This window comes from Thalassophryne amazonica, chromosome 6 (assembly GCF_902500255.1).
Source record: "Thalassophryne amazonica chromosome 6, fThaAma1.1, whole genome shotgun sequence".
NCBI lineage: Eukaryota > Metazoa > Chordata > Actinopteri > Batrachoidiformes > Batrachoididae > Thalassophryne > Thalassophryne amazonica.
This window is the reverse complement of record NC_047108.1, coordinates 58,599,793-58,612,454: the sequence shown is the minus strand read 5'-3', so window position 1 is coordinate 58,612,454 and position 12,662 is coordinate 58,599,793. Positions and strand designations below refer to the sequence as shown.

Here is a 12,662-nt window from a genome sequence, read left to right as displayed (position 1 = left end):
TGCTGATCATCAAATCTTGAGTTTTGACTTTCATAACATTTTCAAGACCACAAGAAAACATTCCTTTTCTTGGGTTCTCTTAAAATCTTCATGTGTGGAATTCTGTATGAATTATTTTTTAATCATTTGAATTTCATCAATAAATTGTCATTATAACAATTTCAACATTTATTTGTAGTAATAATAATAAAAATACTAATATATTTATTTTTTAAAGCGCTTCCCATCAAAGTGTTGCACAACAAACAATTCAGAATCAACAAGTTAAGAGCAAGTTACAGTTGTGCTCATAAGTTTACATTGTTGTTGTTTTCCATTCGGCTGCTCCCGTTTTGAGTTCGGGGTCGCCACAGCAGATACAACCAGAGCTGCATTGATATTTGGCACAAGTTTTACGCCGGATGCCCTTCCTGACGCAACTCCTGTGTTACCTGAGAAACACACACAGCCGCTGGTGTTCCAAGAGGTCTCCCATCCAAGTACTAACCAGGTCCCGCACTGCTTAGCTTCTGAGATCTGACGGGATCAAGCTTACACAGAGCAGATCGGCTACCACTCATAGGTTTACATACCCTTGCAAAATTTTAGATTTTTTTTCTTGCCAATTTTCCAGAGAATATGAATGATAACACAAACTTTTTTGTCACTCATGGTTAATGTTTGAGTGAAGCCATTTATTGTCAGACAACTGTTTTTACTCTTGTTTACTGAGCCGATTCTTTATCGATTCTCTTATCAGTACTTCCTGTGAATTTTCTGTGTACAAAAAGTAGGCTTTACAGGTTTTTCAACAACATTTTAGGGCTGAGACGATTAGCCACGCAACTCGAGTAATTTGACTACAAAAATGTTTGAGGCAAATTCTGTGCCTTGAAGCTTCGTTTAATGCTGCATTCACATCGGATGCTACCCGAGCGACAGTAGCGAGAGGTTGCCATGTAATCCCTATGGAAGAATGCGTTGTGGCGCCACAAAAGTTCAAGCCATGCAGTGCGACGCAATACGATGCATTGGACGCGAATAAAGCAATTTTGAGTGATCGGCACGTTTGTGGCGCGATATCACGTTGCATTGCGTCTCGTTGCCCTCTTCCCCAAGTTGAAAAAGCTGAACTTTTTCATCTTGTCGCGCAGCGATGACCAATCAGGGACTGGATATGTAGTGACGTGGAGATGTCTGGAGTTTATAGTTGATGTGGACATGTCCTGTCTCTGGCATCCAGCCTGTGAGCAGGACGTATGTCCCTTTTGTCCTTTATTTAATACAGTTATGACAGTGTTTGACGAGAGACCGAGAAACTGCAGCAGCAGTTTTTAATTGTTCACATATGCCCACTCGAATGGGACAGGAGGTCCTCAAACTGTGTCCTGGAGAGGCGGAAGGACCTCTGAAAGCGGCCATCATCCAGACGCAACTCCTGCAGCAAATGATGAAACTCCCTGAATTGGGAACGTCTCATGAGGATGTTGTGAACCCAGGGATGGCACCGCTGGTGGCGTTTGTCAGCTTTTCACAACAAATAGAGCACAGCAACTTGCTCTGTGTGATCATGGTGCGCCATGTTGACTTGACGGCGAGCAGAATAGAAGCTCTTCCTATTTGATGACGCATTGGGGCGAATTTTCGCAGCGAAAGCAGAGTGACATACCGTTCGATGGTGGCGCGTCCATCACGAGGTGAGGGACGCGAATTTGTGGCGTCGCGTGGTGTCCAGTGTGAACGTGGCATAACGCTGTAGTACATATGCCAGGCCTGTGTATGATGCTGTAATGTCCCCAGAAAAAAAAGAAGACTAGTGCATGCGCATGAGCCATGTAAGTGCTTATCAATTTAGCACAAGAAGCTACTGCTTTCCAGTGTGACACAGTAAAATAAAGCCTTTTAATAGAAAAATGGTCCACACTGATCATCTGAAATAGCTTACTGCACATTTGTGCAGTAAGCAGTGTGTTTGTCTATATAAAAAAAAAAACATGGTTTCGCTGCCTGCTCTCCGCTTGGCGGCCGGCTGCTGTCTCTCTCTGCCCGGTGTGAGGGGCTCTCAACACTCACCTCACATCGGGCGAGTTACAGCTCCGTCCCCGGCTACACTGACAAACAGTCTCTGAAAGAAGACAGTCTTTCTTCTGTGTTTTGCTCAGCTTTGCACAGAGTGTTTTACTTTTCAATTTTTGCTTTTTTGGGCAACACACAACACTTCATAAACACGGTCACTTAAATTAAAAAATGCACAAACCAAGAAAAAAAAACAGTGAATGTGAGGCTTGCATGTTCAACCTCCAGCTAAAATGCATCTGGTGAATCACAGAGAAAGAGGGATTTAAAAAAAAATCATGCAGGGACCCAGTCTGCCAACCTTAAAAAAAAACAGTACAAAACTCAAAAATGGTTACATTTTACAAGTTGGGGGGGACAAAACACGAAGCTGTATCCCATCGCCATTTCAGCAAAATGTCAAGATTTTGACACAGGCGACATTGTGCCATTGCTTAGGGAGAGCCCTGAACTATTGATGTTGTTTAAAAACACAAAAGTTCTTTTGATCCTGGGGACAACAGATGAAAATTAGCTTTTAGCTAAATCTGGTCTGTGCAACACAGTTGAGCAATGTCCCTGTCAGATAAATGAAATGAAGAAAAAAAAAAAATCAGATTACTCCATTTATCATCAAAATAATCAATAGAATACTCGATTAATAAAATAATCAATAGCTGCAGCCTTACAACATTTTATTGAGTCGTAAAAGTAATAAATATGAAATTCGTCAATGGATCCTAGATCTCTGGACATAAATAGAAATAAAAAACTTTCATTTTTGTCAAAAGCATTTCCTTTCAGGTATTAATGAGACAAATTTAACTCCATCACTAGTTATACAACTTCATGATGAAGTGGTATGGAGGAGGATTTTCTTAAAAAGAAGACCTGAAAGTTTAGCTCTAAATTGCTAGAAGGTATATCTGAGATGCAAGCCTAGATTTGATCTGTTTTGAGAAAGAATATCCTTCTTCACTCTGCTCCAATATGAAGAAGCTAAGAGTAGTGATGCAAAATGCAAAATTTGCACTGTGGACAATTTCTCCAATCACAGCCACATAAGTCTATAACTTCTTCTGGGTTGTCTGGGTGGCTTTCCTCACTCTTCTCCTTGCACAGTGACTCAGTTTTTGTCTACTCCACACAGGTTTACCACAAAGAGCCATACTGTTTGTATTTTTTCATAATTGTGGGTAAGCGTTGGGCTTGAGACCAGAGGATCCTCGGTTCAAATCCCACCCTGACTGGAAAATCACTATGGGCCCTTGGGCAAGGTCCTTAATCCCCTATGGTGTATAGTGGGTGCCTTGCATGGCAGCAGCCTGACATCAGGGTGAATGTGAGCAATTGATGTGTAAAGCGCTTTGAGCGTCTGATGCAGATGGAAAAGCGCTGTATAAATGCAGTCCGTTTACTAGTTAATAATAAAATGTCAAATGAGCTGACTATTCTAATAAATGAAGAATTATGAAAATATTGATGTGTTGTATTTTATTTTTGGTGCCATGTGCCCTGAGAAATGAAGTCATGAATATGGGGAATTTAGCGTGATTTTGCCTGCTGCTGATAAACACTCAGAAACATGAAACTGTGAGGAATGTGGACTTTGATGACACCCCTCGAGGCCCTCTATTGAAATGAATGAGGAAAACTGATTTTTCTACAGTGTTTTTTGTTTTTTTGACAGTGAATACATCAAAATGGTTAAAATGTGTGCTTTAGTAGGATGTAGTCATATGACTAGTGATGTTTATGAGATGGACATATTTTCAAAAGATAATATTTTGAGGAAGAAAGTGGGAGGTTTATTATTTTATTATTTTATTCTATTTTTATTTTTTATTCTTTTTTGCATTGAGTGCTTCTGGGACAGACTGCAGAAGTGAAGCCCAGCACAGCGGGAGAATGGACTTCAAAACATGGATCTAACCACAGATTATATTCTTTCTATTTGTGGATGCAAGTGGAGTGACTTTCAGACAGGTAATAGTCAGTGCCTGATGTTACATCATGATTATGGAACAAAATGGCTGTCAATGTGTTGCATTTTTCAGATACACTCTGTCTCATTTTACGTTAATCAGTTTCATAAGGACTCGCACAAGTTTAAAGGTTGGACGTAATGATATCATTTTTTTAAAGATAGTGTTGACTGAAGTGAGATATGCAGTTTAAATCACACCTGCTCTGAATTCCTATGATAATGTGATTTATTCTCTGCAATAAGTCCAGATACATTCAGCAGGTAGCACTGTTTAGTAGTTGGCAGACAGCTCTATGGTTTACGCAATAGGGCCGAGTAACCAATTACAGGCCGCTCACTGCTCAGAACAGTCTGGTTTTTCACCTAAGGGCGTACTTACACAAGATGCCTTGGACCGAGCACGGTGTTCCCTCCTTCACACTTCTCCAGTGGCCTCCATTCACACCGGAATCCACATTTGTGGTTAAAGTCCCCATCACACATAGCAAGAATGTGCAGGAACCAGGCCGAAATGGCAAATACGAGGTCTGTTAGAAAAGTAACGGACCTTTTTATTTTTTACAAAAACTATATGGATGTGAATCATGTGTGATTGCATCAGCCAAGCTTGAACCTTCATGCGCATGCGTGAGTTTTTTCACACCTGTCGGTTCCGTCATTCACCTGTGAGCACGCCTTGTGGGAGGAGTGGTCCAGCCCCCTCGTCGGATTTTCATTGTCAGGAAATTGGCTGATCGACTGCCGCTTTGCTTCATCAAAATTTTTTCAGAAAGTGTGAGAGACAGCCAAGTGGAAACCATTTGGAAAATTCAGATGGCTTTCAGTGAAGATCTTATGGGGATCACGCAGATTAAGGACAATTACAACTGGATTAAAGACAGCCCACAGCGGCGGATGGCGCTCCGCGCACCAAGCGGCGATCGACAGGCTCAAACGACCAGATCATTTCCAAAGTGAACGCTTTGTTGATCTGGGACGTCATCTGACTACCAGAGAAATGGCAAGACAGCTGGACATAGCACTTTTTCGGCACATTCCACTGTTACAGGAGTTTTTGTAATGGAAAGAGGAGCGGAGAAATGCGCCACAGAGCTGCTCATGGCGCGGGACGAAAGCACCTCCGTGTTGGTCTCACAGGACAAGCCCTAACATGCCCAACTCTTGCACCATTCGGAAGATTCAGACGGCTTTCGGTGGCTTTTCAGTCTCGTGACTGTCCTGTGAGGCTTCATCACGGCGTTGCTTTTTGTTGTGTGCCATGCGGCTCCATCCTGACGCTCAAATTCCTCCGCACGTCTTTCATGCCGAAAAAATGCTGATGTCAAACTCTTCTGCCATTTCTGTGGTAGTCAGACGACGTCCCGTATCAACAAAGCGTTTACTTTGGAAATGAACGGCACATTCCACTGTTTTTTGTTTTTTGCTCGGGCCCAGAGAAGGTGGCGGCATTTCTGGATGTTGTTGATGTATGGCTTTCGCTTTGCATGGTAGAGATTTAACTTGCACTTGTTGATGTAGCGACGAACTGTGTTAACTGACGATGGTTTTCTGAAGTGTTCCTGAGCCCATGTGATAACATCTTTTACACAATGATGTCTGTTTTAATGCAGTGCTGCCTGAGGGATCAAAGGTCACAGGCATTCAGTGTTGGTTTTCAGCCTTGCCACTTACGTGGAGAAAGTTCACCAGATTCTCTGAATCTTCTGATTATATTATGGACTGTGGATGATGGAATCACTAAATTCCTTGTAATTGAACATTGAGAAACATTGTTCTTAAACTGTTGGACTATTTCTTCATGCAGTTGTTCACAAAATGGTGATCCTCGCCCCATCTTTGCTTGTGAATGGCTGAGCCTTTTGGCGATGCGCCTTTTATAACCAACCATGACACTCACCTGTTTCCAATTAGGTATTCTTTGAGCATTCATCAATTTTCCCAGTCTTTTGTTGCTCCGTCCCAACTTTTTGGAAATGTGTTGCAGGCATCATTTTCAAAATGAGCAAATATTTGCACAAAAACAAAAAGTCTGTCAGTTTGAATATTAAATATCTTGTCTTTGTGGTGTATTCAATTGAATATAGGTTGAAGAGGATTTGCATATTATTGTATTCTGTTTTTATTTACATTTTACACAACGTCCCAACTTCATGGGAATTGGGGTTGTATTACAGCATGTAAGTCCCTTCGGCTGCTCCCTTGTCTTCAGTCAGGGTCACCACAAAAGATTTGAAGTGGATCTGCATGTTGATTTTGCACAGATTTTATGCCAGATGCACTTCCTGACACAGCTCCATATTACATGGAGAATGGACAGATGTGGGGTTTGAACCGGTGTTGCTGACCGAACGGCTCCCCCTAAAAATCGATCCGCCCTGCCTTCATTGCGCATATGTCATTTCGGAGCATTAGCAGCGTCATTTCTGAGCGTCAGCAGCGACTCACTGATTATCACCTCGTTTCTGCTTAAAACTGAACTTCATCATCTATCTCAGCGACAGATATCTGAAGCTTTTGTACAACAATCATTTCCACATAAATTCAGCATTATTTTGTAATAAAAAATGGGGGACTAATCAGAGCACACAGCACCACGTCATTTCGGAGCGTCAGTAGCAATTCACCGATTATCGTCTCATATCTGCTTAAAACAGCCTTGTTTCTGTTTAAAACTGACTTTAGAATGATTTAAGCTGTTTTACTTTGTCATCTGATGGTTAATAATCACATTATTCCCTTTAATCACTTTGGATGTAGAGAGTCAGACTCAGAGTTGGTCTCACATGCGTGCACACTGAAGGCAGGGTGGACCAATTTTTTGAGGGGACTGTTTGGTCGGCGACACCGGGTACCTTCTGCAACGGAAGCGCGCGCTTAATCGCTTAGCTACCACTCCTAGATTACAATTCCAGTGGTGTCCTTCTCTTTTGAAACTGAGTACTGAGGACTGAGTAGTACTGCACTGCTGCTGAACGTTGAAGAGAATCTTCATTTTCCTTCCTTCCTTTTCAAGACCAAAAGAAAACGTTCCTTTTCTTGGGCTCTCTTTCACCTCTTCACATCCAAGGACACTTGTGGAATTCTGTATGAATGAATTATTAATGCTTTGTACGTTGGATGTGAAAGGCTCTTGAGAGGTTACACTCTGAAAGTAGGAGGATGCAGTGCTCCTGTTCTGTGGTTTAGAAAAACAAACACATGACTAACATCATCATCCTGTTCACCTGTATGCTCTTTCTGGAAACTGCTGAATGTGAAAAAGTGGTCCAAGAAAACATATATCAGCAGCGCATTTAGAGTGACATTTAAGTAAAAGGCTGATTTGATTTTCATTATTTGCTGCATTTGAGTCTTCATTGTCTTTAGGCACAACTCTTAATCTCTCAGGATTCTACATCGTAATTTTCTTTGTCTCCACGTTAATGGCATGAATGATGTCTTTGGTCACTTAAAGTAATGTGGACAAAATTAATGTAGCTAAAAGTCTAGGTATGAAGGGAAAGAGCACACGTTATTAATGTTGAAGAGCCAGGGAGAAAGAGAAATGATAAGAGGTAGAGACTGAATTACAAGTCAGCCTGGTTGCTAAAAGTATGCTGCCAATTAATCATCCTTGCTGTCAATAAAGATATTAAACACTGTTACAAATAAGAAGCAAGAGTGAGACAAAGAAACAGAACAGACAATGAAAAAAAGCCTAATTGCAGATTTGTAGCCTAATTCTATATTACTCTTGTTAATTTAATAATAAGAAGAATGAAATGAAAATGCAGACTGTTTTTATTGTTGTTGTTGTTTTTCATGGATATTGTAAAATGTGATAGAGTGTTTATCAATTTTAACCCCTCTCACTCTTTCAGTATTAATATCCTGCTGGATCAGAAAAATAATGCTGATTATTGTATGAGGTTGAGTAATGCAGTGTTTCTGTGTTTTTATGTCCCTGTCGGAACACGACTCTCCCAACACAAAATTAAACCTGAAATTATATGTTTGTGAATGAGACACATGAAAGACAAACACGTACATGCACACTAAAGTGTGTGTATGTGTGTGCGCATGTATGTCTTTTTAACGTGCCAGAAACATGACTTCAGGTGTCTCCAGAGATAGAATAAGACCTAATGGAATCGGTCTGTTTTTGTCTCCACCTTGCTTTATGCTCTTACTTGATCCTGACATCACTGTTTGTTAATTCGCTCTGTCTCCGTTCTTATTACAGTCCTTACACAAAAGACACATTTTTCTAAAGCAGTACAGCACATTTCATGTAAAATTGTAATGGGTACACGCTTGTTGTTGTTGTTGTCGTCCATTCGGCTGCTCCCGTTTTGTGGTCGGGGTCACCACAGCGTATACAGCCAGATCCGCATTGGTAGTTGGCACAAGTTTTATGCCGGATGCCCTTCCTGACGCAACTCCAGTTTTACCTGGAGAAACGCACACAGCCGCTGGCGTTCCAAAGAGGTCTCCCATTCAAATACTAACCAGGTCCCGCACTGCTTAGCTTCTGAGATCTGATGGGATCGGGCTCACACAGAGCAGATCGGCTGCCAAAGAGTACGCGCTTGTGTTGGACTTTATTCACTTTCTTTCTTCCCAGGAAGCATACAAAAGCAACAGCACTCGCCCAGGACAAAAAAGGAGTTCTTTCCAGCTTGGCCTGTCTGTCTGTCAAGTACAAGTTATTATCTCAACTTAGGGGTCAACTACAAGTACAGCTTACCCTTCACCTTTTCCTTAACTTTCTTCCATGTTGGGTTGCAGGGCTGGTATGATTTAAATCAGCTGATATAAGTCATCATGATTTAAATAATTGTTAAAAAAAAAAAAACTAAAAAAAAAGATAATAAAAAATGATTGTTTTAGAAATCAGTACTTAAAACATCACCGAAACACAAAATCAGTGCCATTAATTAATCGTAATTATGGTTACTTGGACAAATGATGACTGAGAATCTCTATTCGGTAATTTCCTGTTAAGATTACAGGTGGGTTAATTAGGGGATCACCTCCAACAGGGTCATGTTCAGTCATGTATGAATGGAGGCTTTGTCTGTCACTGCTTCTTATGATAAGAAGGAACCCTGAATGTCACAGCCTGAACATTGCATATGGCTAAATAAGTACCTATATAGGACAAAAATGCTTTCAAATATTGAACAGTAACATTTTCAAAACCCACACTTTCATTCAGATAATGGCACTTGTTAGCTGTAGTCGTTATATTTAGGGTGGAATAGGGATGATTATTGATAAGATTTTATCAATATTGATCCGATTCCCATATCAATACCTCTTGTGAATTTTCTGTGTACTAAAAGTAGGCTTTACAGGTTTTCTATGTCAAAAACATTTTGAGTCTTAAAGTAAGTAAATATGAAATTGGTCACTGGATCCTTGATCTCTGGACATAAATAAAAATAAACAAAAGCTGGAGTTTTTGTCAAAAGCATTTCCTTTCAGACATGATTGGCATGAATGTCACTCCATACCTCTGAGCTGAGCTCTTGCAGCCGGCTGTGCTGCACGACAGGATGTAATTCGTAAAGAATGCAGGACGTCGCATTTTGGGAGGAAAAAACATTTTAGTTGATTGTAGTTTATTGTCTGTATTACAGCATTTGGAAAGAGGTGTAGTTTTATTTAAAGCGGCAATTCGTTTTGATGTTATTACTTCTGACCAGACTCTGTCTCGGCAGCGTTTGGAGCTGTGCCAACAAATGGAGGATGATTCTCGTTTCTTGACAACAACAAGACAAGAGTCCCAGTTAGTGACTTTAATCAACACAAAAGTGACTCACGATTGACATATTTTAATGGCTTTTAGAGGGGTTAAGAAGTGGACTTACCGCTTCTGAAGAGCAGCGAATCAAAGAACCAGTGAGCCAGCGGATCGAAGCATTGCTTCATTGGTTCACTCTTCAAAGCAGAGTCGTGCTGCAGAAGCAGTACAGAGCCGCTGCAGGGTCTATAATCAACGTAGAGAAATGATTATTTCCTGACAAACACCCTCAAAAACAACAGTCGCTCTGAAGGACCGATAAGGGAATTGTTAAGTAAAAAGACTATTGATATCGGTGGATCGAATAATTTCTTAACGATACCCGAAAAGAACAGGTTCTCGATACCCAACCCTAGCATAGAATAACCTACATGTTGTATGTGCACCTTAATGTTTTAACATGTCAGTAAAGATTTTAACTAATGCTATTATATTTATATCGTCTCATTTAGAAGAGTGAAATAAATAAAAATGAAGACTTTTTAAATCAGTAAAGATGGATTTAAATAAAACAAAAATTGTGACTTTTTATAAAGGTCGATTTCTTTACCAGCCCTGTTGGGTTGCATACCTTTGTAGTCTTGTCTGCTTTCTTCATCTCTCTGACTACACTGCCAGTGGCTAATTAGCTGGTCTACAAATATGTAGACCTTGGTTCAATTCCATCTCATGCTACTTGTGTCCTTGGACAAGACACTTCATCTGCATTGTCCTTGTCCCCCCAGCTGTAAATGAGTATTGTCCTTGGTTCGGGAAAGTAACCTCCGTCGGACCGGCGTCACATCCAGGGGGAAATGGGAGCACAGACATCAATGAACCTCCTGCCCAGAACAGGATTTCTGTGGTTCTTTTTTGCCAACATTTTTCACCTCATACATTCTTGTACTTTCTCATTCCATCACCAAGTCCCCTTGTTTTTCTGCCACTGTACAGTTGTCAAGGTACTGTATAATACTGACCTCCGCCAGTGCTGTTATTAAGGAGTAAAGCAACTGAATCTGGGCAGCTGTTGGAGGATGTAGGAGAAAGAGAGTGATGTGGCATGTCTGGATGCAGTAAGAGGTGAGGAAGGGTTGATGGGTGGTGATGACAGAAGTTTGAATGTTGGCACTGTGGATAATAATGGGAGATAAATGGCTTATATAATGTGGAGATAAAAGGTAGACATACTGTGTGTACAGGAGTAAGAGCAGGAGCATTGGAGGTGGGTTCAAGTGGTTCTACCATATGGTGGATGCAAAGGAAATGATGCAGGAAGACAATATTAAGAGTATATTGAAGGTGACGCAAGTGTCTGACAGAATGAAAACATGAGGCTGGAAACCTACTGCCAGTTGCTGTTTTTTTCAAGTAGTCCAATTTGCATTCTTTGTTTTTGTTCCTTTTGCACTGAAAAACACAAGTCTGTGTGCAAGTGTTTGTGTGTTTGTGTGTCTGCTGAGTCATCCAGCCTGTAGACAAGAGAAGCAGAGTGTGGCTATCAGTGTCTCTTTCTAAATATGCTAATTGCCCAACACCTGTTTGTATAAGAAGAGGAAAGCACATGTCTCCCCAACCACCATCTCCCACACGCTGGTATAGAGACTCATCTCCAGGCAGGCTTAACAGATTTTTTTTAGGCTTCTTCCTAGAATTGTGAAATGCAGATGAAAGAAAATATAATTATTCTGTTCACCCAAAGTCTTTTTTGTTTGTGCTTTTTCTGTTTTTCAGTAGTGGATTGGCAAAATAGTAGGGGCACTTGTGTGGTGTAAATGAAAGGGAATCTGCTTCTAATCTCTTTGTTCCACTTTTCTCTGCAGTGATGGAGCCCACGCCTGTGACGACGTCAGTGGTTGGGCTGGATGAGTTTGACCGCAATGCCCCAAGGATTTGTGGCGTCTGTGGTGATAAGGCCACCGGCTTCCACTTCAATGCCATGACCTGTGAGGGCTGTAAGGGGTTCTTCAGGTGAGTGGCATCCTTCAGGTATTGTTTGTGACAAAGTTTGGCAAATATGCTATGTATAATAGTACCTAATAGGCTTATGGAAAGTAGGAATTTAAGAGCAAGCATTTTGTGAAGATGATGGTTTCATTATACATATCCATGTGATAGTGGACAATCGGCTTGCACAGTTTAGCCGGTATATCCGAGAAACGGTTTAATTTTAGAGAGTTGGACTCCACCGACTAATCGCAATAATGGCCGTGGAGTTTTTCAATCCAGGAAAACTCATTTGTGAAGCAGCTGTGTTTGTATGAACCAGTTTGCTGTGGCAGAGAGGGGGGTTCTGAGCTGAGGGGACTGAATCTCACTGCTGTTCATGTAAGTTTGTGAGATGTCTGTTCTGTCGCTGATATTTGCAAAGCTGTTGTTTATTTCAGCTGACGCACTGGGGGAAGGCAGAGGCTCTGTCGCAACCTGAATCAAACATTTGAGAAAGCGCCACATTAAATAATGCAAAGTTTTTTTTTAACCGGATTAGAAAGACAAAATCAGCCAGGTAATGTCAATTTACCCAGACTGACTTCAAATATGAGTAAAGTATTTTTTATAAAATGTTTTGATGGTTTCGTGTTGACTTTTGTAAATGAGCACGTGACCGTCCTGAAAGCCCTTCATGTATTCAGAGCGGTTGTGCCACCTAGTGTTCAAGAGATGAAACTTCAGCCGCTGACCATAAATTTATTTAAGTCTTTCACCAAAACATCAAATCGAGGCTTGCATCTTAGATGTACCTTCTGGCAAATTGCAGCAGTAGGTTTGAGATCTGCACAATAAATGTTTACAAATTGCATTATATCCGTTTTTATTTTTGTTGTCATTTTTATTTATTTATTTTGATGAATTTACCTTTGCTCAGGGACCCATTCA

At 40.9% G+C, this 12,662-nt stretch overlaps 1 protein-coding gene across 1 annotated transcript in view; it reads left to right on the top strand.

The window, feature by feature from the left end:
* Positions 1-12,662, top strand: part of LOC117512224 (vitamin D3 receptor A) — a 246,295-nt gene that overhangs the window by 149,960 nt on the left and 83,673 nt on the right. Inside the window, exon 3 of the mRNA XM_034172210.1 lies at positions 11,609-11,756. Within this exon, the coding sequence (XP_034028101.1) occupies positions 11,611-11,756 (146 nt within the window). The 5' untranslated portion in view covers positions 11,609-11,610. The remainder of the gene's footprint in view (positions 1-11,608; positions 11,757-12,662) is intronic.